At 44.7% G+C, this 24,696-nt stretch overlaps 1 protein-coding gene across 2 annotated transcripts; it reads right to left on the bottom strand.

Moving 5' to 3' along the window:
• Positions 1–3,186: 3,186 nt before the first annotated feature.
• LOC124682247 (dof zinc finger protein 2-like) lies at positions 3,187–5,783 on the bottom strand. 2 transcript variants are annotated; one of them, XM_047216971.1, is made up of 2 exons: positions 5,507–5,783; positions 3,187–4,633 (listed from the first exon to the last, which is right to left on the bottom strand). In XM_047216971.1, exons 1-2 carry the CDS (start codon positions 5,528–5,530, stop codon positions 3,491–3,493), a joined length of 1,167 nt encoding a protein of 388 aa, XP_047072927.1. In that variant the 5' UTR covers positions 5,531–5,783; the 3' UTR covers positions 3,187–3,490. The 2 variants fall into 2 exon arrangements, with proteins under 2 accessions (XP_047072927.1, XP_047072928.1); XM_047216972.1 differs by lacking the exon at positions 5,507–5,783 and adding an exon at positions 4,904–5,068.
• Positions 5,784–24,696: the final 18,913 nt, after the last annotated feature.

Below are 24,696 nucleotides of genomic sequence, written 5' to 3'. Positions count from 1 at the left end.
ACTTGCATCAAAAGCCCCTTTTTGGCACTTAGAAAATGAAAAACATTGTTTTGTAAGAAGAAAATTAGAAACTCATTTTGGTAAGATTTGTGGCATGTAAGTTATACACCTTTGACCCACATATATGTCCACATTATCATGAGTTGTGCCATCGGATGGCTATGTCTTGGTCAACTAGCTTGAATGTCGGTATATATGTTCATACATGATCGACCATTTTGTGAATAAATTATTTGAAACCGATTAGAATACAAATTTAACATTGTTTCGGCAACTAGTACGAGATAAAAGGACTCCATGCCAAAGCAAAGTCGGAATGATCGCCAAATCTTTTTATGGAAAAGATCTGAATCTATTGAATTCCATGTGGCTATTGCATAGAATCCTACTTGAGTACCTTAAATTGATCTTTGGGGATATTTAGGACAAAAGATAACACACTTGTAATTCATTCTTGAATTAGTTTCGAGAATTTGACCGAAGTCTACAAATCTAGAAAGTTCAAAATATTTGAGAACTGTGCATCCAATATAGTCTACTTTTAGTAAAAATTGGAGATGTGCAATGTTGCTCCATATTATTTGTACTTCCTTAAAAACCATTAGTGCCCTTAGAAAATGGACAAACTTTTTTGTAACAAAAAGTGAGAAACGCATTTTGGCAATATTGTTTGGGATAGCAACATGCACATTTGTGCCAAATATAGGCACATTTCATGAACTATGCAATGGATAATGAGAAGATGATCTTTCTGAGGAAAAAGTAAAATCTTAGCCTATTTTTTGTTAGGCTACACTTAGCAAAGATTATGTGTTGTTTCCTTTCTATCAACAATGACATGCGTGGACACGTTTCCACCACCATTGTCACGTGTTGTTCTTTGCTAAGAGTTCTTTTTCATCTATGCCGAGTGTTTTTCCATTATTTTGTCGAGAATCGTGTCTTTCCTGAGTGTATTTTACAGGTATACAACTCCTTGCTAGAGTGCCCATAAAAGAAACTCAACAAAGGGATAGACACTCCCACCATTGTCAGTTGTTTGTCGATACGATCAGGCAAACGTCCTAAACCTATCTTCAGTTAAGTCACAAATACAAACACAATCTATACTTTGGTGGGGTTTTCATTGTTATATTTAAACAAAATAAAGAGGTCCCATCGACATGAAAAGTGATGGCTAGGGTTTATACAACCAGGAAGAAGAGATAAGGGAGGCTGATCTCCAACTCTTGGCTTTATAGCTTTGTAAACATGTGAAAACCTAAGTTGACAGTTAAATAAAGAGAGATAACACCTTGCATTTGTGGGAGGAAGAACAATGACACACGATATCACCAAAGACGTCCCTTGGAATATCAACATCGACTAGGATAAGCATATGACAAGAAGCGGTAAGTTACATATCTCAGTCGTTCAATGCAAGATGGACGGCAAAGCTTGATCAAGAAGAGCAAACCAGTACACACCGCAATAAAGAAGTGAAGTTTCTATTACAGCTTTAGAGTTAGATTCCTCACGTGGCTTCCCTACCTGCCCTAGATGGTTATCGACTGGCAGGCAAAATACGAAGACAACCAACTATATTTACATGTTGCCAAATGGTTATAATTTCCATCAAGTTTAGGGGCAGTACTAGCCAACTAGGAGGAGGGTGGACGCTAAGCAACCTAGGAAGCCTTAAATGAGGGTTTATCGTTAGGTCAATAGGAAAACAATACGGCTGTCAAATTAAGCCACTATAAGTTAATGTAACCATGTTCGTTTGAGGTTGGTCCCTGATTGTTGTTAGCGCAAACGTTGTCAATGAAGTAGTTCAATACCATTCTCAGAGCACCACCAGATGGTCACATAAGAAGCACGGTCGAAAATGGAGAAGATGACTATTTGGCAAGAAGCAGCAACATATGATATGATACTATGATCTATGGCTTGAGAAGGGAGAGGGAGGAACATGAAGTACATAACTATTTGGCAAGAAGGCGCCAACATAAGATGCTGTGACTAGAGAAAGGACAGAGAAAAATAAAAAAAAAACATGATGATTTTGCAAGAACTAGATTTTTATTGTTACAAAGCATAGTTATCTAGGCTCCTTGCTCTAGATCATTAGAGAAATGATTAAAAAAATAGAGAAACTAGAAAAAAAAAATATGGTGATCATTTCAGGGTTTTAATTTTGTGTGCCCATTGCTAAATAACCTGTATTTGTAGTAGTGCAGAAACGAACTATGGCAACCTGAAGCATGGGTCGATGGCCCGCTAGAACTGTAGGGCATGGTTGCACTTGCACACATACCCAAACATACCATACCATATCTTATCTTCCTTAATGAGTAGTCCTAGCAGCACATTGAATATGAAACTGGTGGTTTATTTGCATAAGGTTGGCCGAATGCAACTAGGTGAAGGAATAGTATACGGCGGGATCCCATCCCCAGGAGAATGTTTTTGTGGGCTCAAAAGAATGGAAGAACGTATTTTTTATGGTGAAAACGGTACTCCGACCATTCGATAGAGATAAACAAAGGGAGCTCACTTCTTGTACACACTTGACATGAGAGGTCAGGTACTCTCGCCAGGATGCAAGGGGCGTGGCAATATGATGTGAGGAGTGGCTGAGTGTACCTACTGGTTTAGAAAAATGGCAGGGTTCGTACAAATGAGCACGATGGCCTAACATATGATAATAGTTTCATGGAGAGAGAGAAAGAGGTGCTTGTCATACATACATATTCTCTCTTTCGCCATTGTGCTCCTTTTCTGCTCCTCGCACTAGCTAGTGCTTTTCATGCCTGGAAGATTCTTGGTTTCCGGATGATGGCGAGAGACGACATCTCAGACTCTCGGAGCTAGCCTGCCTGCTACAAGAAAAGAGCACAGAAGAAGGGGGAATAGATATGTCTGACGTACAGGTATGCAGGAAAAGAAACATATATTACATGCTGCTCTAAAAGGCCCTGGGTGTTGATCGCAATCACTATGTAATGAAAGACGAGTGCATTTCGGCTTCACAAAAACCCTCTAATCTAGCTAGAGTTCTATGCTAGAAGAGTCTGGCCAATCAACTTGATGTTTGGACTTGAACCATGCAGTAAAAAGAAAGGATCATCACTGCAGATTCTTCATGAATAAAGAGCATGATGAACAACTCATTTGTCACTATAATCAGAAATATGATTCAATTGCTTAAGATAAATAGAAAGCTTTATATCGCTAGTTCATCACTCCTTACTTAATCTGTGTTAGCCCCCAAGTCGATCACCACACACATGAACAAACAGGAAGAAATTAAGAAGGAACACCAAGAACAGTAGGAAAACCAAACCCCAATTGAAGAGAGATAAAACGCCATATGTAACACTAATCACCACCACCGCTTATTAACTCCTTGTCTCTATCTCGATCTATCATCTTCACATGCTGACAACCGCGCGTGCATGAGCCATGCATGAATGTTAAAGGCGGCGCCACGCGCGTAGCTGGCACCAACCTACCAAGAACCACCGCCACCGCCGCCGTCATTGCTGCTGCCATTTCCGATCATGCCATTATTCCAGAACCCGAGGGTTTCATGACCGCCGCCGCCGCCACCACCTTCCTGTTCCTTGCTGTGCTCATACTGATCGCCGCCACCGCCGCTTGCACCTCTTCCAGCAGCGCTCACCTCCGGCTTCAAGTCTTCGAAGGGGAACAGCAACCTGCCTGCTGCGCTCTCCTGCGTCCCCTGCAACCCAGCGCCATAACCCCCACCGCCGCCACCACCTCCTCCCGTGTCCAGCGAAAACCCGAGCATGTTCTGAACCTGCTGCTGGTGTTGCTGCTGCTGTTGCTGGTGGTGTTGCTGCTGTTGGTGGTGTTGCTGATGCGGCGGCGGCATGCGGAACTCTCCAAGCGCAAATCCCGCGGCAGCGTACTCCGGAGGCATCCCTAGCTGCACCTGCGGCAGCGGAACGTAGCAGCCTGTGCTCCTCAGCAGCTCCATCGCCGAGAACGCGCCCATGCCCCTGCCGCCCGTGCCGTTGGCCGCCATGGCACCCGCTGGGTTGCAGACGTTGCTGCTCTCCAGGCTAGGGAACGCGGCGTACTCCGACGGGTGCAGGACGCGGCCGTGGTGGTGCGGGAACGCCAGGTTCAGGTCGTGCGCGCCCTCGTGCATCAGCTTCGGATTCTTGGCCGCCATCCCGACGGGGATCGTCCCGGACGCCGCCGCGGAGGTGGAGACGGCAGCAGCCGCCGCGGACGACACGACAGCGGAGGACGACCGCTTGTTCTTCCGTGAGCCGCCGCCGACCGGGACGTTCCGGAGGGAGCCTCCCTCGGTCCAGTAGCGGCGGCACGTCTTGCAGAAGTAGCGCGGCTGCTGCAGGCTGTAGTTGTTGTAGTAGCAGAACTTGGTGTTGGTGGAGTTGCACCTCGGGCAGTTGATTGCTTTCTCCTTCTGCGGCCGCGCCTTCCGCTCCGTGGAACCCGCACCGGCTGGCGCCGCGCCCGCTGCTGCCGCCGGCGGATTAGGACCGGCGGCTCTCTGGGCTTCAGCACCAGTTGGCGGCGCCGGCGGTGGATTCTGATTCGCATTAGGATTTTGGTTTCCAGCCATGATCATCTCCTCCATGGGCTTCACGAGCCCTAGACCCTGGTGATTGACACAAGTTGCACTTCATTAGATTCGCACAAAGCCAAAATGAAACGAATGTTAAGGTAGAAGTAGAAAGAGCTAAGAAATCAAGAATATGCTGTGTGTATATGGCAGGACGGATGGGGGAGTGTGAGAGCCTGAGGTGTGAGGATTCTTATGGTGCAACAAAGAACCAAGCAAATGGATACAAAGCGAGATTAAAGGGAGGGGAAAAGGAGAATGGAAAAGGTGAAAAAAAGCTAGGGAAAAGATGAGAGAGAAACATACCACCACACAAAACACAACTTTGTTTGTAGGGTTGTGCTTGTGGCTTGGCAGTACTGCCGTGCTGCTACATCATCCAAGACATGGCTACTCTTTTGATGCAAGGTGCTGGGGAAGAGGGAGGGGGGAAAAGCTAAGAGAAAAGAGAGATGAAAAGGATGAGAGGAAAGGATAAGAAAGAAAGTGAGGAACAAAGGAGAAAAAGAAAAGGGGTCCGTGCGCCTGTGTGCTCCTTTCGAGGATTAAAAGCGGAAGCAGAGGAGAATTAAAGGCCGCAAGGCCCTGAGGTCGAAGCCAACGGAGAAGACAACACAGTGACAGAAAGAGAGACGGTCATATATATGCATAGATCTACACCAGGAACAAAAGGTTCGCCATGGCAGTTCCCAAGATCGTCATATCCCATCAAGGAAAGCGAGCGCAAAGATCAAGAGCACGCTAAAGAAGAAAGCATCGACAAAGAACACAGCATCAAGATCTGCAGGAGCAGAAGCCAAGTAGCCATGCCGGGGAGGGGAAGATCTTGCATGCATACACGGCCCTAGATGCATGCCGATGTTGAAGCAGTTCCGAGTTTCAGAGTGCCATCTACGAAGATGATCTTACCTGGTGCCACTGGGCTGCATCCATCCAAGGATCGATTCCAATTGCTGCTCGATCGCCAACGAAAATTCTCGCCTGCTGCGTGCGCTATGAACAAGATGAGGAATTGGGATAGACAGAAGCCGAGCGAGAGGAGGGTGAGGAGCTGCTAGATGTGTCGTCTCGAGCACACGGAAGAGAGAGGAAGGAATGTCTTGTGGATGACCGCAGTGGAATCGCTCCCCCTTCTCTCTCCTCCATATGTCATGAGATAGTGGGATTCTTTTTCTCAGTATTTTTTATGTCTCCAGAGAGAGCAGGAAGGAGGAGGAAGAGGGAGGGAAATTGCTGCGCTAGCTTGGTATGGCTAATTGGCTAGCATGTTTATTTTTGCCTTCTGCTGGTCGCCAAATTTTGTCCGCGTAGGCTTCCAAAGAAGTCTGTTTTGTGTTGTTGCGAGTTTTGGGTCGTCCGCAGGGGACTTTGGGGAGAAACTAGTCAACCGAAGGGCAGCTGCGCAGACCCTGATCAGAGTGATGGTCCATGGGGCCACGCACGTGTTTGCAACCAACCAGGGTGTTTCTAGTGTTTAGCAGTGAGTATGAGCAGCGTAGATACTGAGCACACAGATCAGCTTGGAGCCAGCAGTCTGGATCACAACTGGTTCGCGTGTTAAATGCAACCAGATCATCGAACATTATAGTTGACCATGTAAAAATGAGACTAGCCAAGCTTGACGATATACTTCTATTGAAGCCGGATGAGAGATTCTAAAAAACACATGAATGGCATATCATGTTCATTCTAATCCAAAGGGATTTCATATGAACCAATGCTCAATCGATTCCACCACGTAAAAAAAGATCTTATAAAGAAGTTGGAGAGGATATTAAATTTCCTATAAAATCTAGTGCAAAGAATTTCTTAGAACAATTCGTGTACGGTACAATCCTATAAATGAACCACCATATGAAATATTTCTAAGGATTTGAATCTTTTAGAATTCGTATGAAAATCGTTTAGAGGCCCTTAGTTTCTTTTTTAAAAAATTACTTCCCATATGTACGTCTTACTAGGATATGCTAAAATCGAATAGGATATAGAGAAATCGAAATAAGGGCGACAAGTTTTCTCTCGATAAAGCATGATTTTATTAAACTTAAACGTGCGCAGCAAATCGAAACAAGCAACACAAGCTTGCATTCGGCTTATTAATGTCCTGGATGCACAGAGCCGCAAGAACAAAGATTGGAAACTAAAAAGGCTAGATAAAAGTTCACACATAATAGTGAGTTTTTTTTTGTTTTGAGAAGGCATTGGAACCTCAAAGGTCGTACGCCAAAATTGCCGGTTCTCATTGTGGTGAGTTTCCCGTTTGGTGACTTGGTATCCAGGTTCATTTTCGTAAGTTGTGAACATGGATATAGAAATATGTGGATGAAGTACTTCGGAAGACAAAAGAGTGAGCCAAATAAAATATATCTTGATAAGACTAGACAAATATTTTTCGGTAAGCTAAAAATGATGTTCTCATATATTTACAGAAGAAAAATTAGCCTATAGCAATAGTGACCACGGAGTCTTACATGATCAATCTCACTTGAAAGGTGGCTCTTTTTTGGAAGGAAATATAAAATCACATGGAAAGTAAGATAAGATAGCATTCGTCAGTTCGATCCATTATTTCCTCCGGGATCAGTTTAGTCCCACTAACTTTCAAAAACAAGATTGTACTTCTTGACTCAAATAAGGGCACTGCTATACCTGTTTGGCCACGTGAGTCGCACCATGGGAGCCAGGATGGCTTGCATGTTACTACAGAAATGACACGTACGTACGGTGTCTAGTGTTAGTTGGGGAAGTCCCGCATAGGATTAGGCCATCAGGGTGGCTCAGTGGGGTTGGAGAGAAGCGCTTGTCAAAGGGAAGACATTTGCAATGGGACAAGGGATAGATATTAGAGCATCTTCAGTCGCGTTTTCAAAGCGTTTCCAGAGGAACTTAGGACCGTCGGACATATTTTCGGCCCCAGTCACGCGCACCAAAGCCTCGTTCCGCCCGGCGCGGCTTAATACGGTGTCCGGTGCTTCGAGCCCGTCCCTGCTCCACTCCACAGGAGACGCTCCGGGCACGCCGGACAGAGCGAGAAGCGAGGCATGCACCCACCTGTCGGAGACCACATCCAGAATGGTTGGTTCCGCATTTTATTTCTCGTCGCGCCTCCCCTCCCGCGCCTCCCACCCCTCCGCTGTCACTCAATTTGCCAGCCGTCTCGACGGCCAATCTCTTCTAAGTCGGACACCGTCGTGACGGCTGGCTCCCTCGACGTCCTTTTCATCGTCGCCACTTCGCCAACGCATCCTAGAACGCGCCGGTAAATCCGCCCCTCCTCCGCGCACAAAAGGTGTTCGGCGCCTTGTCTGGTAGGCACGATAGGTCGATGTTCGTTGCCTCCCCTGTCGCGGCTGAATTTTAACAATTTGTTTGCTTCAGGCATGGATAGCGATGACGAGATGATCGTCCGAATGTTGGAGGAAGAGCAAGCCTTCAACGACGACATTCGGGAGCATTTGTCGATCATCGCGTCCCTCCAGAACATGCTTGACGCCGAGGCGGTGAAAAGGAAGAGGCCGCGCTGCGGAGGTTCAAATGCGGGAAGAAAGAAGTCGAAGCCCCGACAAAGGATGGACGGGCATACCATGTTGCACAACGATTACTTCGCAGATGAAGCAACATAGACCGACAATTTTCAGCGCCGGTATAGGATAAGAAAGGGTTTGTTGATGAATGCCCTCCACGACGTTCGAGAGCTCGACCCAGTGCATCGCCGCCATGAGGATGCTTGCATACGGAGCACATGCCGATACATAGGACGACTACCTTCACATGAGTGAGTCTATTGCCATTGAGTGCATGTAAAAGTTTTTCTTAGCTGTGGTGGGAAAGTTTGGCAAATACTACTTGAGAGGGCCAGCTGAAGAAGAGACTGCAAGGATCATAGCACAAAATGCAGCGAGAGGATTCCCTAGGATGGTTGGAAGAATCAATTGTATGCACTGGTTATGAAAGAACTGCATGTTTGCTTTGCAAGGTATACGCAAAGGGTGTCATGGATATTGCAGTGTGGTGTTTGAAGCTATGGCAGATTAGGACCTATGGATTTGGCATTCTTTCTTTGGCATGGCGGGATCACATAATGACATGAACGTGTTGCAGCGATCTCCGGTGTTCAACAAACTAGTGGAAGGTCATGCTCCACCATGCAACTATGAGATCAATGGCCACCAATATACCAAAGGTTATTATCTAGCTGATGGTATATATCCAAAATGGGTGAATTTTGTCAAAACAATCCTGGCTCCATCAGGTCAGAAGAATTGCCACTTTGCTTCGCGACAGGAGGGTTGCAGGAAGGATGTCGAGCAGAAATTTGGTGTGCTTCAATCTCAGTTTGCTATTGTTCGATACCCTGCTCTAAGATGGTCTCATGACCAAATTTGGGAAGTGATGCAGGCTTGTGTGATCATGCACAACATGGTCATCGAGGATGACCGCAAGAATCAGGTCAAGAGACATGTTGGTCCCTATGAGTGTGAGGGCCCTCTTGCGGAGGTTGATCATGAGGTGCCTGCAGATTTTGCTGATTTCCTCACCATGCACGCAGAGATCCGTGACAACAATGTTCACGAGCAACGTCAAAATGATCTCGTTGAGCATATGTGGAGGGTCAAAGGATTATCAGCAAATGCGACGACGCCTTGATCTAACCCCACTTATTATGTTTGTTTAGTTGTTTTATTGTTTGTTGTATTTTAATTTGAAAAAAAAATTAGCAAACATATTTATTTGCATGCTATGTTTAATAAATGGTTGTGTTTTCAAATACTGTATCAAAAAAAAATTAGGGCCTCGTTTGGGGGACGGGACTAGGCACGATGTCCCTCAATCGCGTCACGAAGAAAAAGCGTACCCCAAACGCTCGATCCGGCACCGTTTGGGGGGACGCGATTGGAGATGCTCTTAGAGTATCTCCAACGCTGGTCCCAAATCCTCCCCATCGGTACCTTTTTGTCTAAACAGACATCACTGGGCTGAAAACTGCACCCAACGCTACCCCTAAACCTCTGTCTGACCCGCTCCCCCCTGATAGCCCATTTCTCCCCAAACCGGCCCCAAATTTGGGGAGCATTTGGGGCCAAATAGGAGACGAACAACGTCCTCCCTCGTCCCCCTGGCCCGCCTGGCATCAACCACTTGGATGTCCCTTCCCAACCCGACGATTTCCTCTTCTTCCCAGGCACCGCCGCCGGTTCGCCGCGCCTCTACTGCCCGTCGTTCCGGGGCAAGAAAAGCCTGACGGCCGACGCCCGCCTCCCGCCACCCGCCGTCGTTCCTGCTCCGCCGGAGGGCTGTTCTAGCGAGTTCTCCGTCCTCGGCATCACTACCTTGTCCTGGACGTGTCTCCGTCCTCGGCGAGCTTCTCTAACGCATCTCCGACCTCGGCGAGCACAACTACGGCCTCGGCGATCTTCACGGGCTCTCCTGGTGGTGGAGGCAACCAAGGCAGGCTGGATTTCGGGCTGTCGGTGTGCCACACACCAGGTGTTCGGCCATTCGCCTGGTCGGAATTTGTGAGGTACATTTCGACGGCCATTGCATTTTCCGATGTCGGACGATGAGATTTCCATGTTTTTTTTCACGGAGTTCATGGATACATCGGACGATGATTCGTCCGGTGATGATACCGAGCTACTCGCGACTGCCATTTTGCTTCATCATGCCAAGAAGGAGACCATTCTAAGGTTCGGTGGATCGACTATTGGGCACGAGTGTTTGGACCGCAACATAGTTGGCGTGAACAATCAACTTTGGAACGATTACTTCAACCCCTAGGGCACCTTGTACACTTTGGCTCAGTTCCGGCAATGGTTTCAAATGCGCAGACATCTGTTCAACCGTATAGTCCGAGAGTTGCAAGCTCATGATCCCTACTTTGTGAACGGAGAGATGCCGTGGGCAAGCTTGGGCTATCTGCAATTCAGAAATGCACTGCGGCTGTCCAGATGCTAGCAGATGGGGAGAATCAATATGTCTAGTGGCCATGTATAGATTTTGCAGAGGAATTGTGCAAGTTTTTGCTGAACACTATCTGCGTGGGCCAAGGAGGACACAAATCGGTTGATGGCTACGAATAGTGCAAGGGGGTTTCCTGGTATGCTAGGGAGTATCGATTGCATGCATTGGGAATGGAAGAACTGCCCATTTGCTTGGCAAGGGCAGTACCAGGGTCACAAAGAGGGTTGGACGTTCATTCTTGAGGCAGTGGCATCTCAAGATCTATGGATTTGGCACCCATTTTTTGGGATGGCAGGATCTCACAATGATATCAATGTGTTGCATCGATCCTCGATGTTCAATAGGCTATTGGAGGGACAAACACCAGAGTGCAACTACCAGATCAACAACCATACTGTTGTGGGTATACTTCATAGGTGTACCATCGACAGTGCCTAGATCCGGCAAGCCCGGGTGGCCCATAGACGGTGATGGTGGCCTATTTCCCATCGGGCGGCCCAGTTGCTGTAGATCAATATGGATGAATTCCAACCCAGGAACAAGGATTCGGATCCCCCGACCGACTCTGGAAGTCGGATCCGGCCTGGCCCATCAGGGGTAGCCGGATCCAGTAAGGCGTATAAGGAAAGGCGGATCCTTGACGTGCACGGCAATGTAATATTCCGTAGTTAGGTGACTTGTATTCCGCTAGGACTCTCCGTGTAAACCCTAGATCCTGACGCCTTTATAAGCCAGATCCCGGGAGCCCTAGAGGGACAACCACAACTCAATGTAACAACGCGAAAGCGCCCAGATAATTCCAGACAAGCAGCAGTAGGCCCTGCCATCATATAGGTGTTCTGAAGCTGGGTAAATCGCGAACCACCGTCCCGAGGACTCTCCACCCGATGGCCCCTACTTCTTGTTCCCTCCATGAGGATCCCTTCTCTAGAGTACCGTCGAATAGGCAACGACACATACCTAGACAAAAGGGTATTATCTAGAAGATGGCATTTACCCCGATTGGGCAACCCTTGTGAAGACAATAACCCCACCAAAAACCCCAAAGGAAGCTGCTTTTGCAAAGCAGCAAGAACCTTGTAGGAAGGATGTGGAGAGAGCTTTTGGTGTCCTACAAGTTCGTTGGGCTATTGTTAGTCACCCGGCATGAACTTGGAGGTTGAACATAATGTGGGAAGTGATGATTGCATGTGTGATCATGCACAACATGATTGTAGAGGATGAGCGAGAGAATGCAGCTCAACTAGGTGGGTGGGACTACCAATGTCCTTTGGTCCGGCCATAGCATGTTCCCCAAGATTTTGAAACCTACTTGCGAGCTCACCGTGATCTTCGTGATCAACAAGTCCATCACCAACTTCAAGCCGATTTAGTTGAGCATGTCTATGAGTTTGTAGCCAACCAATAGGACTATGTTTCGTTTGAATAATTGCACTTTTATATTATGTATTGACTATGTCGAATTTGTAATAAACTAGAATATTTATATGCATTTAGATGGCACAATTATTTGAAATATAGAAGAAATGAACAAAAAAACCCAAACCTGGGCCGCCGACATGATTTGGGGTTGTGCGTTGGGTTAACTACTCAGGAGGGTGGCGGACAAGGGGTGGACAGTGAGAGGACATCGGATAAGTTAATGTCCTAAAGGGACAATTAGGGACACAATTTGATGTGTAGTGTTGGAGATGCTCTTATCAGGGCCTACGAATGACAAAATGAGGGGTGGTACCTAATCATTTACCATGGGCTTGTTTGGGATAAAGTACGGAATGGGTTTACTAGGTTGTGATGTATCCCGGGAAATTAGAAACTGCGTCGTGTCGCTCCTAAGGGAGCTCGGGAAACTCTAGCACCGCCGCCGACAAACTCTCCTTCCCTCGCCATCGTTGGAGGAGGCTGCCGCGCTAAGCCTAGTTGACGGATGGCAGCGGCGGGGCCTCTTATTCGAGCTGTGTGATACGTCTCAAACGTATCTATAATTTCTTATGTTCCATGCTACTTTTATGATGATACTCACATGTTTTATACACACTTTATGTCATATTTACGCATTTTCCGGCACTAACCTATTAACGAGATGCCGAAGAGCCGATTCTCGTTTTCTGCTGTTTTTGGTTCCAGAAATCCTACAAAGGAAATATTCTCGGAATTGGACGAAATCAACGCCCAGTATCTTATTTTTCCCGGAAGCTTCCAGAGAGCCAGAGAGGGACCAGAGGGGAGCCCTGGGGGCCCCACCCCACATGGTGGCGCGGCCAAGGGGGGGCCCCCTATGGTGGGGCCACCCTCTGGCTCTTCCGAGGCTGCCCTTCCGCCTATATAAAGTCTCCGTCGCGAAAACCCTACACGGATAAGCCACGATACGAGAAAAGTTCCAGAGCCGCCGCCATCGCGAAGCCAAGATTCGGGGGACAGAAGTCTCTATTCCGGCACGCCGCCGGGACGGGGAAGTGCCCCCGGAAGGCATCTCCATCGACACCACCGCCATCTTCATCGCCGCTGCTGTCTCCTATGATGAGGAGGGAGTAGTTCTCCCCCGAGGCTGAGGGCTGTACCGTAGCTATGTGGTTCATCTCTCTCTCCCATGTGATCTTTATGTGATCATGAGCTTTGTGATCTAGTTGAATATCATCTATGTGCTACTCTAGTGATGTTATTAAAGTAGTCTATTCCTCCTCCATGATGTAATGATTGACAGTGTGTGCATCATGTAGTACTTGGTATAAGCTATGTTTGTGATCTCTTGTAGATTATGAAGTTAACTATTACTATGATAGTATTGATGCGATCTATTCCCCCTTTCATAGCCTGACGGTGACAATGTGCATGCTATGTTAGTACTCGGTATAATTGCAATGGTCTATTATGCACTCTAAGGTTATTTAAATATGAACACCGAATGTTGTGGAGCTTGTTTACTCCGGCTTGAGGGAGCTCTTGTAGCCCTACACAATGAATGGTGTTTGTCATCCAACAAGAGAGTGTAGAGAAGTAGTATTTGTTTATTCAGTTATGTGATCAATGTTGAGAGTGTCCACTAGTGAAAGTATGATCCCTAGGCCTTGTTTCCGAATATCGAAACTCCGTTTATTTACTGTTCTACTGCATGTTTACTTGCTGCCATATTTTATTCAGATTGTTATTACCACTCATATTCATCCATATCACTTGTATTTCACTATCTCTTCGCCGAACTAGTGCACCTATACATCTGACAAGTGTATTAGGTGTGTTGGGGACACAAGAGACTTCTTGTATCGTAATTGCAGGGTTGCTTGAGAGGGATATCTTTGTCCTCTACCTCCCCGAGTTCGATAAACCTTGGGTGATTCACTTAAGGGAAACTTGCTGCTCGTTCTACAAACCTCTGCTCTTGGAGGCCCAACACTGTCTACAGGAATAGAAGCGTGCGTAGACATCAAGTTATTTTCTGGCGTCGTTGCCGGGGAGGTAAGGTAAAAGGTATTCACATCCTCCGACTACTAAGCTATTTCCTAGCACTGCTGCCGGTGTGTGAGTGCTCGAAGCTATTTCCTTTAGATCCTGTAATTGCATCTTTTTGTTTCTTGTTTTTATTTTTCACTAGTTAGGCTTAATGGAAAACAACAAAAAAATTAGAGATCTTTATGAACTTTATATTGAATTAGGACATGATGTGTTTGAAGAGAGAATTAAAAAACCCATGGAACTTTGTTTGCAAAATAGCAATGTTATTAGCATGAACTCTTTGAACACTATTATTGCTAATGCTATGGAAAAATTTAAGCTTGGGGAAGCTGGTTTTGATGAGCATGATATTTTTAGTCCGCCAAGCATGGAGGAGAAAATTTACTTTGACGATACTTTGCCTCCCATTTATGATGATTATAATGATAGTGGTATTTTGGTGCCACCTACTATGGAGGATAAAGTTTATTATGATTATACTATGCCTCCTATATTTGATGATGAGAATAATAATGATAGCTACTTTGTTGAATTTGCTCCCACTACAATTAATAAGAATGACTATGCTTATGTTGGGAGTAGTAATTATTTTATGCATGTGAATAAGAATGCTTTATGTGATATTTATATTGTTGAGTTTGTTCATGATACTACTGAAAGTTATTATGAGAGAGGGGAACATGGTTGTATGCATCTTAATAATATTAAGTTTCCCCTCTTTATGTTGAGAATCTTGAAGTTACTCGTGTTTTATCTTCCTATGCTTGTTACTTTGCTCCTCATGAATTTATTTGTGTACAAGATTCCTTCCCATAGGAAGTGGGTTAGGCTTAAATTTGTTTCATACTTTCTTTTTGATGCTCTCTTTGCTTCAACTCTCATCCTTATGTGAGCATCATTAAAATTGCTGAGCCCATCTTAATGGCTATAAAGAAAGCACTTCTTGGGAGATAACCCATGTTTTTATTTTGCTACTGTTTTGTTGTGTCTTGGAAGTTGTTACTACTGTAGCAACCTCTCCTTATCTTTATTTATTGCATTGTTGTGCCAAGTAAAGTCTTTGATAGTAAGGTTGATACTAGATTTGGATTACTGCGCAGAAACAGATTTCTTGCTGTCACGAAATTGAGCAGCCCCTTCTGTAGGTAATTTAGAAAAATCTGCCAATTTACGTGCGTGATCCTCAGATATGTACGCAACTTTCATTCAATTTGAGCATTTTCATCTGAGCAAGTTAAGTGCCCCTGAAAAATTCGTCTTTACGGACTGTTCTGTTTTGACAGATTCTGCCTTTTATTTCGCATTGCCTGTTTTGCTATGTTGGATGGATTTCTTTGTTCCATTAACTTTCAGTAGTTTTGAGCAATGTCCAGAAGTGTTAAGAATGATTATGTCACCTCTGAATATGTGAATTTTTGATTATGCACACTCTAATGAGTTTGTTTTGAGTTTGGTGTGGAGGAAGTTTTCAAGGATCAAGAGAGGAGGATGATACAATATGATCAAAAAGAGTGAAAAGTCTAAGCTTGGGGATGCCCCCGTGGTTCATCCCTGCATATTTCAAGAAGACTCAAGCATCTAAGCTTGGGGATGCCCAAGGCATCCCCTTCTTCATCGACAACTTATCGAGTCACCTCTAGTGAAACTATATTTTTATTCCGTCACATCTTATGTACTTTACTTGGAGCGTCTGTGTGCTTTTATTTTCGTTTTGTTATTTTAATTCTCTGAATAAATTCATGCTTGTGTGGGAGAGAGACACGCTCCGCTCGTTCATATGAACACTGGTGTTCTTAGCTTTACTTTTAATGTTCATGGCGAAGGTAGAAACTGCTTCGTTCATTGTTATATGGTTGGAAACAGAAAATGCTTCATGTGGTAATTGGTATAATGTCTTGAATAATTTGATACTTGGCAATTGTTGTGCTCATATAGATCATGTTTAAGCTCTTGCATCATGTACTTTGCACCTATTAATGAAGAACTACATAGAGCTTGTTAAAATTTGGTTTGCGTGATTGGTCTCTAGAGTCTAGATATTTTCTGGTTAAGGTGTTTGAACAACAAGGAGATAATGTAGAGTCTTATAATGCTTGTAATATGTTCTTATGTAAGTTTTGTTGTACCGTTTTATACTTGAGTTTGCTTCAAACAACCTTGCTAGCCTAGCCTTGTATTGAGAGGGAATTCTTCTCGTGCATCCAAATCCTTGAGCCAAAAACTATGCCATTTGTGTCCACCATACCTACCTACTACATGGTATTTCTCTGCCATTCCAAAGTAAATTACTTGAGTGCTACCTTTAAAACTTTATTCCTTGTCTTTGCAATATATAACTCATGGGAAAATAGCCTTAAAAACTATTGTGGTGAAGAATATGTAGCTATGTATCTTATTTCTTATAAGTTGCTTGTTGAGCGGTAACCATGCTTCTGGGACGCCATCAACTATTACACCTTTGTTGAATATCATGTGAGTTGCTATGCATGTTCGTCTTGTCCGAAGTAAGGGTGATTTTCATGATCAAATGGTTTGAGTATGCATATTGTTAGAGAAGAACATTGGGCCGCTAACTAAAGCCATGAATCATGGTGGAAGTTTCAGTTTGGACAATTAATCCTCAATCTCTTATGAGAATATTATCTGTTGTTGAATGCTGATGCATTAAAGAGGAGTCCATTATCTGTTGTCTATGTTGTCCCGGTATGGATGTCTAAGTTGAGAATAATCAAAAACGAGAAATCAAATGCGATCTTTCTCCTTAGACCTTTGTACAGGCGGCATAGAGGTACCCCTTTGTGACACTTGGTTGAAACATATGTTATGCAATGATAATCCATGTAAATCCAAGCTAATTAGGACAAGGTGCGGGCACTATTGGTAATCTATGCATGAGGCTTGCAACTTATAGGATGTCTTATACATAACACATATGATTTATTACTACCATTGACAAAATTGTTTCTTGTTTTCAAAATGAAAAGCTCTAGCACAAATATAGTAATCCATGCTTCCCTCTGCGAAGGGCCTTTCTTCTACTTTATTGTTGACTCAGTTTACATATTCTTTCTATCTTAGAAGCAAACACTTGTGTGAACTGTGTGCATTGATTCTTACATGTTTACCTATTGCACTTGTTATATTACTTTGTGTTGACAATTATCCATGAGATATGCATGTTGAAAGTTGAAAGCGACTGCTGTAACTTATATCTTCCTTCGTGTTGCTTCAATTCCTTTACTTTGAATTTATTGCTTTATGAGTTAACTCTTATGCAAGACTTATTGATGCTTGTCTTGAAAGTACTATTCATGAAAAGTCTTTGCTATATGATTCAGTTGTTTATTCATTATCTTTACCATTGCTTCTAATCGCTGCATTCATCTCATATGCTTTACAATAGTATTGATCAAGATTATGATAGCATGTCACTTCAGAAATTATCCTTGTTATCGTTTACCTACTCGAGGGCGAGTAGGAACTAAGCTTGGGGATGCTTGATACGTCTCAAACGTATCTATAATTTCTTATGTTCCATGCTACTTTTATGATGATACTCACATGTTTTATACACACTTTATGTCATATTTACGCATTTTCCGGCACTAACCTATTAACGAGATGCCGAAGAGCCAGCTTGTCGTTTTCTCGCTGTTTTTGGTTCCGGAAATCCTACAAAGGAAATATTCTCGGAATTGGACGAAATCAACGCCCAGTATCTTATTTTTCCCGGAAGCTTCCAGAGAGCCAGAGAGGGACCAGAGGGGAGCCCTGGGGGCCCCACCCCACATGGCGGCGCGGCCAAGGGGGGGGCCCCCCTATGGTGGGGCCACCCTTTGGCTCTTCCGAGGCTGCCCTTCCGCCTATATAAAGTCTCCGTCGCGAAAACCCTACACCGATAAGCCACAATACGAGAAAAGTTCCAGAGCCGCCGCCATCGCGAAGCCAAGATTCGGGGGGACAGAAGTCTGTTCCGGCACGCCGCCGGGACGGGGAAGTGCCCCCGGAAGGCATCTCCATCGACACCACCGCCATCTTCATCGCCGCTGCTGTCTCCTATGATGAGGAGGGAGTAGTTCTCCCCCGAGGCCGAGGGCTGTACCGTAGCTATGTGGTTCATCTCTCTCTCCCATGTGATCTTTATGTGATCATGAGCTTTGTGATCTAGTTGAATATCATCTATGTGCTACTCTAGTGATGTTATTAAAGTAGTCTATTCCTCCTCCATGATGTAATGTTGACAGTGTGTGCATCATGTAGTACTTGGTATAAGCTATGATTGTGATCACTTGTAGATTATGAAGTTAACTATTACTATGATAGTATTGATGCGATCTATTCCCCCTTTCATAGCCTGACGGTGACAGTGTGCATGCCATGTTAGTACTCGGTATAATTGCAATGGTCTATTATGCACTCTAAGGTTACTTAAATATGAACACCGAATGTTGTGGAGCTTGTTTACTCCGGCTTGAGGGAGCTCTTGTAGCCCTACACAATGAATGATGTTTGTCATCCAACAAGAGAGTGTAGAGAAGTAGTATTTGTTTATTCAGTTATGTGATCAATGTTGAGAGTGTCCACTAGTGAAAGTATGATCCCTAGGCCTTGTTTCCGAATACCGAAACTCCGTTTATTTACTTGTTCTACCGCATGTTTACTTGCTGCCATATTTTATTCAGATTGTTATTACCACTCATATTCATCCATATCACTTGTATTTCACTATCTCTTCGCCGAACTAGTGCACCTATACATCCGACAAGTGTATTAGGTGTGTTGGGGACACAAGAGACTTCTTGTATCGTAATTGCAGGGTTGCTTGAGAGGGATATCTTTGTCCTCTACCTCCCTGAGTTCGATAAACCTTGGGTGATTCACTTAAAGGAAACTTGCTGCTGTTCTACAAATCTCTGCTCTTGGAGGCCCAACACTGTCTACAAGAATAGAAGCGTGCGTAGACATCACGGTGGTGCAGCCTCCCGATGTAGTGCGGTTTCTCCAGTGTCGTTCTCCATGGCAGCAAGCGGCTTTGTCAACGGTGTCGATGCTTGCTCGACCACGCGGTTGAGCTTGGGCCTCCGATAGTGGGGCTTCGGATTCTAGCACTTGGGGCAGCGGTTTTGCTTAGGTAATAGTGGTTGTTCCAGGGAGGCGGTGCTCAACAGCTTTGCGTCGCGATAGTGTGCTAGCCTGATCTGACATTGTCCAGGTGAAGAAGGGAGCGATTCTGCCAGCGGAAACTTGTTTTTTCCTTAGCTGGAGCCGTCGATGGTGACGCCCATGGTCATCGTTACCTTGTTGGAGGTGTTATGGGGCAGTTTCGTTCCATGTGTGGTCCATGGGAAACCCAAGATTTGATTCTCGGATTGGATAATGGTGGTGTGCCCTCGTCGTCTCCGACCCCACCATTCGGGCAACATATTTGGAGTCATACATTGGCCAAAGCGAGTAGTGGATGGATTTGGTGATGGGCTTAGGTCTAAGTATGCCCTTGTTTGGTGGCCAAGGTGGAGTAGAGTGGCATCTATCGCATCGATGACGACGAGTCTAGGGGTGGATGCTTGATGATGAATACGTGCAAGGCGGTGGCGTTGTCTAGTGTGGTGACGACGTCAATGACAAACCTGGCAAGATCTATCCATTCATTCTTGTCATGAATATTCGTAGGTAGAAAACAGCTACATCGAATTGTGGATCACCCGTATGCAGTTCGCCATGAGGGTATAATGGAACACCTGAAACTCTACGCTTGCCATTGTGCGGCTTGGCGAGGCCTCCAAATTTAGATGATTTTTGTAGGTTTGAGGTCATGACACACAATTCGTCTTTATAAAAATCTAGAGGCGTGATACGTTGCAAACGTATCTATAATTTTTGATGTTCCATGCTTGTTTTACAACAATTTATATATGTTTTGCTTACACTTCGTTGCACTTTTATACATTTTCCTGCACTAACCATTCAAGATTCTTATGATAGGGGTAATGAGAGCTCAAAGCTAATGAGTACCATACTTTTTGGAAGGTTTATAAAACATGCTAATATTGCTTCCTTCTATGAAGGACCTTTCTTTTACTTTTATGTTGAGTCTTCATCTTCTTGCTTTTTGCACCAATTAAGTGACCATAGTTGTCATTCTCAGTATAATGTGTATAGTCCCAAAATTTATTATGGATTGATTCATGATTATGCTATTGCTTGTTCTTAAATTACTTGCATCTAGTCATCCTTTGAACTTTAAAGGTGTCATGGCATTTATGTTTTGCTACTCCATAAAGGACAAGCTGAGTACCACTTTGCTATGTTTTCTCTATGATAAAAAATAAACAGTTGCTTTCAATGTACAATTATTCATGATCCTTTGTTTGAGTTACCCTTTATGTTATAAAATAGTTGCTAAGTTCTATTGTTAGAATTATGTCTATCATGCCTACGTTTAGAGTACTTTGATCTTAGCTCACAATGCTTTTACAACAACTTGATCAAGATTGTGTTGGCTTCATGTCAGCCCAAAAATTATTTTTGTTATCACTTACCTACTCGAGGATGAGGAGGAGTTAAGCCTGGGGATGATGATACGTTGCAAAGGTATCTATAATTTTTGATGCTCCATGCTTGTTTTACACCAATTTATATATGTTTTGCGTACACTTCGTTGCATTTTTATACATTTTCCGGCACTAACCTATTGACTAGATGCCATAGTGCCAGTTCCCTGTTTTCTGCTGTTTTGTATTTCAGAAAAGTTGTACAGGAAATATTCTCGAAATTGGATGAAACAAAAGCCGAAGATATTATTTTACCGTAACAAAGACGAAGTCCGGAGGAGAGACGGGGAGGCGCCACAGGGCAGCCAGACCATGCCTTGGCGTGGCCCAGGCCCTAGCCATGCCAAGGGGTGTTGTGGGCCCCCTGGCGTCCACCGACTTTGCCCTTCCGCCTATTTATTCATTATCTTGGGGAAAACCTAAACACTCGAGCCTCCATCCACGAAAAGTTCCGCCGCAGCCGCCATCGCCGACCCTAGGTCGGGAGGGTTCTGAAGCTCTTCGCGGCACCCTGCCGGAGGGGAGATCATCACCGGAGGCCTCTACATCGCCATGCCCGCCTCCGAAGTGATGCGTGAGTTGTTCATCCCTGGACTACGGGTCCATAGCAATAGGTAGATGGTTGTCTTCTCCAATTTGTGCTTCATGTATAGATCTTGTGAGCTGCCTATCATGATCAAGATCATCTTTATGTAATGCTACATATTGTGTTTGCTGGGATCCGATGAATATTGAATACTATGTTGAGATCAATTATATACTTGTCACATGTTATTTGTGATCTTGCATGCTCTCCGTTGCTAGTACATACTCTAGCCAAGTAAATCCTTGTAACTCCAAGAGGGAGTATTTATGCTCGATAGTGGGTTCATGCCTCTAGTTTTCTGGAAGAGTGACAATAACTTCTAAGATTGTAGATGTGCTGTTTCTACTAGGGAGAAAACAACAATGTTTTGTCTAAGGATAATTCTATCGTTTACTTTACACACATTGCTTAATGCGATAATCTGTTGCTTGCAACTTAATACCGGAAGGGGTTCGGATGATAACCGGAAGGTGGATTATTAGTCATAGACGCAGTTGGATTACAGTCTATGTATTATGTTGTAATGCCCAAACGAATCTCACAGTAATCATCTTGTCATGTATGGTCTTTATTCTGTCAATTGCCAAGCTGTAATTTGTTCACCCAGCATGTTATTTATCTTTATGGAGACACCTCTAGTGAACTGTGGATCCCGGTCCTTTCTTTCACACTGATACAATCATCCTGTTCTGTTTACTTACTGCAAGCACCGTTCTTTTTAATTCCACTGCGAACAAACATCTCTTTCCACACTATACGGTTAATCCTTTGTTTTCAGCAAAACCGGTGAGATTGACAACCTCACCGTAAGTTGGGGCAAAGTATTTTGGTTGTGTTGTGTGCAGGTTCCACGTTGTTGCTGACGCCGGTAGTGTGCCCTGCCACAAGTCAGCTAGCAACACCTTCAGAAGTCACGCCTTTGTCCTACTGGTCGATTAAACCTTGGTTTCTTACTGAGGGAAAACTTAATACTCTGCTCATCATACCTTCTTTTTGGGGTTCCCCAATGGTGTGTAATCTACGCTCATCAAGGCGGAGTTTCAACCTCTTTTTTCAAAAGAAAAAATGGGTTGCCATGTCAACGTAAGTTCTCCCGCGTCATAATAAAGTTGTTTAAGTTCTTTCTTCCAATGACAACGTTGCTCAAAATGAGGCCCGGTTTGGAATTTGTAGTTACATATCCAACCAAACAATCACCAATGACGTGTTTGGTAGGATCCGAATTTTACGCTAAGTGGGGGCAGGGTCCATATGTGTTAGCTGATGAGTGCAATCACATATGTGTTAGCTGATGAGTGCAATAAGCAACATGTTGGTGGAATTCAGCATGGACGCTCTCCTGCATTGGGAATTCTCCCCTGGTCTTGCAGTGGCTGCTCAGGTTCGTCATCGTTTTGGCTCTTCGGTGCATCCCTCTCCCTCTTGTGGATCCAAGGCTTTCTTTCTGGTGGTTTCCTTTTCTTCGGCCTCTTTTGTGTTAACGGAAGAATCTGTGGGTTTGGCTCTACAAAGCTGTATTGGAGGATCGGCACAGTGTCTCAATGTCTTTCGCTTAAGTGATCGAAGATCCATATTTTCGGTTTCATCCAACAAAGTTGGGCATTTCATTTATGGGCTAAGGGATAGAATTTGGCCAGACTTCATATGTCATTTTTCTCTGTATCGTGGGGATATTTCACTTTGTGTTCCTGAGAACAAAGATGCATGGTTTTCTTCTGATCATTTGGTGGATATTGCACAACGAAGCCCTACTCTATACTCTCCGAGCTTGGATGTTCTTGCTGAAAGTGCACGTCGGGATCCTTTTTCTTCTACCTCTGAGTTGGCCAAATTTGGGTTTGCCCCTATGGGGAAAACAAATGTATCTTCATGCCTGGATGATTCCTCCTCCCAAAGATCACCGTCGATGATGTGTTTTGGTCAGATCAAAGTTTCAATCCCAGCAGATGAGAAGATTACTCGTCAGTCCTTGTTTGTCGGATCTGAATGTGCCAAGACGTTATGTCAGAGGTTACCAATTCAAATTTTGAAACATCTGGAAGATCTTAGGCAAGCAAATTATTCGGAGACAGAGATCATGAAAATGTTGAAAATCCCCTTGATCCCGCCTAAAGATTTGGTCTTTCAGTTTATTGGTTGTTGCTACAAGTGTGGGCTGACTGATCATCTGCGGCCCAACTGTCCTGGTGTCTGTTTGAATTGTCAGCGTTTAAGTCGTAAATGTGAGGGTTGTATGCTTAAGGCCCAGCCCAAGAGTGGAAGGTCTATGATGTCTACGCACACTCCTTTTCCTGTAGACAGTGTTGGGCCTCCAAGAGCAGAGGTTTGTAGAACAGCAGCAAGTTTTCCCTTAAGTGGATCACCCAAGGTTTATCGAACTCAGGGAGGAAGAGGTCAAAGATATCCCTCTCAAGCAACCCTGCAATCACGATACAAGAAGTCGATGTATAGGTGCACTAGTTCGGGGTAGAGATAGTGAAATACAAGTGGTATGAATGAATATGAGCAGTAGTAACGGCACCAGAAAATAGCTTGCTGGCGTGCAGTTGATGGTAGTAATATTGCAGGAAGTAAAGATGCAGTAAAACAAGTAAATAAGCGATGATTGCGGTATTTGGAAACAAGGCCTAGGTATCATACTTTCACTAGTGGACACTCTCAACATTGATCACATAATAAAACCACTCTACACTCTCTTGTTGGATGATGAACACCACTAATTGTGTAGGGCTACAAGAGCACCTCAATGCCGGAGTTAACAAGCTCCACAACATTCGATATTCATATTTAAATAACCTTAGAGTGCATGATAGACCAACGCAATTACACCGAGTACTAACATAGCATGCACACTCGTCACCGACATACTATGAAAGGGGAATAAATCACATCAATACTATCATAGTAATAGTTAACTTCATAATCTACAAGAGATCACAATCATAAACTACGCCAAGTACTACATGATGCACACACCGTCACCATTACACCATGGAGGAGGAATAGACTACTTTAATAACATCACCGAGTAACACATAGATGAATAGTGATACAAAGCTCATATGAATCTCAATCATGTAAGGCAGCTCATGAGATCATTGTATTGAAGTACATAGGAGAGAGATTAACCACATAGCTACCGGTACAGCCCTTAGCCTCGATGGAGAACTACTCCCTCCTCATGGGAGACAGATGCGTTGATGAAGATGGCGGTGGTGTCGATGGAGATGCCTTCCGGGGGCACTTCCCCGTCCCGGCGGCGTGCCGGAATAGAGACTCCTGTCCGGGGGCACTTCCCCGTCCCGCCGGCGTGCCGGAACAGAGACTCCTGTCCCCCAGATCTTGGCTTCGCGATGGCGGCGGCTCTGGAAGGTATCTCATACCGTGGCTTTTCCGTCTCGAAGATTTAGGTCAGGGACCTTTAAATAGGCGAAGAGGCGGAGTCGGAGGGGGTACGGAGCCGCCACACAATAGGGGGGGCGCCCCCCTTGGGCCGCGCCAGCCCCGTGTGTGGGCCCCCTGTGGCTCTCCTCTGGTCCCTCCCGGGT

This window comes from Lolium rigidum, unplaced genomic scaffold (assembly GCF_022539505.1).
Source record: "Lolium rigidum isolate FL_2022 unplaced genomic scaffold, APGP_CSIRO_Lrig_0.1 contig_7756_1, whole genome shotgun sequence".
Taxonomy (NCBI): Eukaryota; Viridiplantae; Streptophyta; class Magnoliopsida; order Poales; family Poaceae; genus Lolium; species Lolium rigidum.
This window is presented reverse-complemented; position numbering and strand designations above follow the sequence as displayed.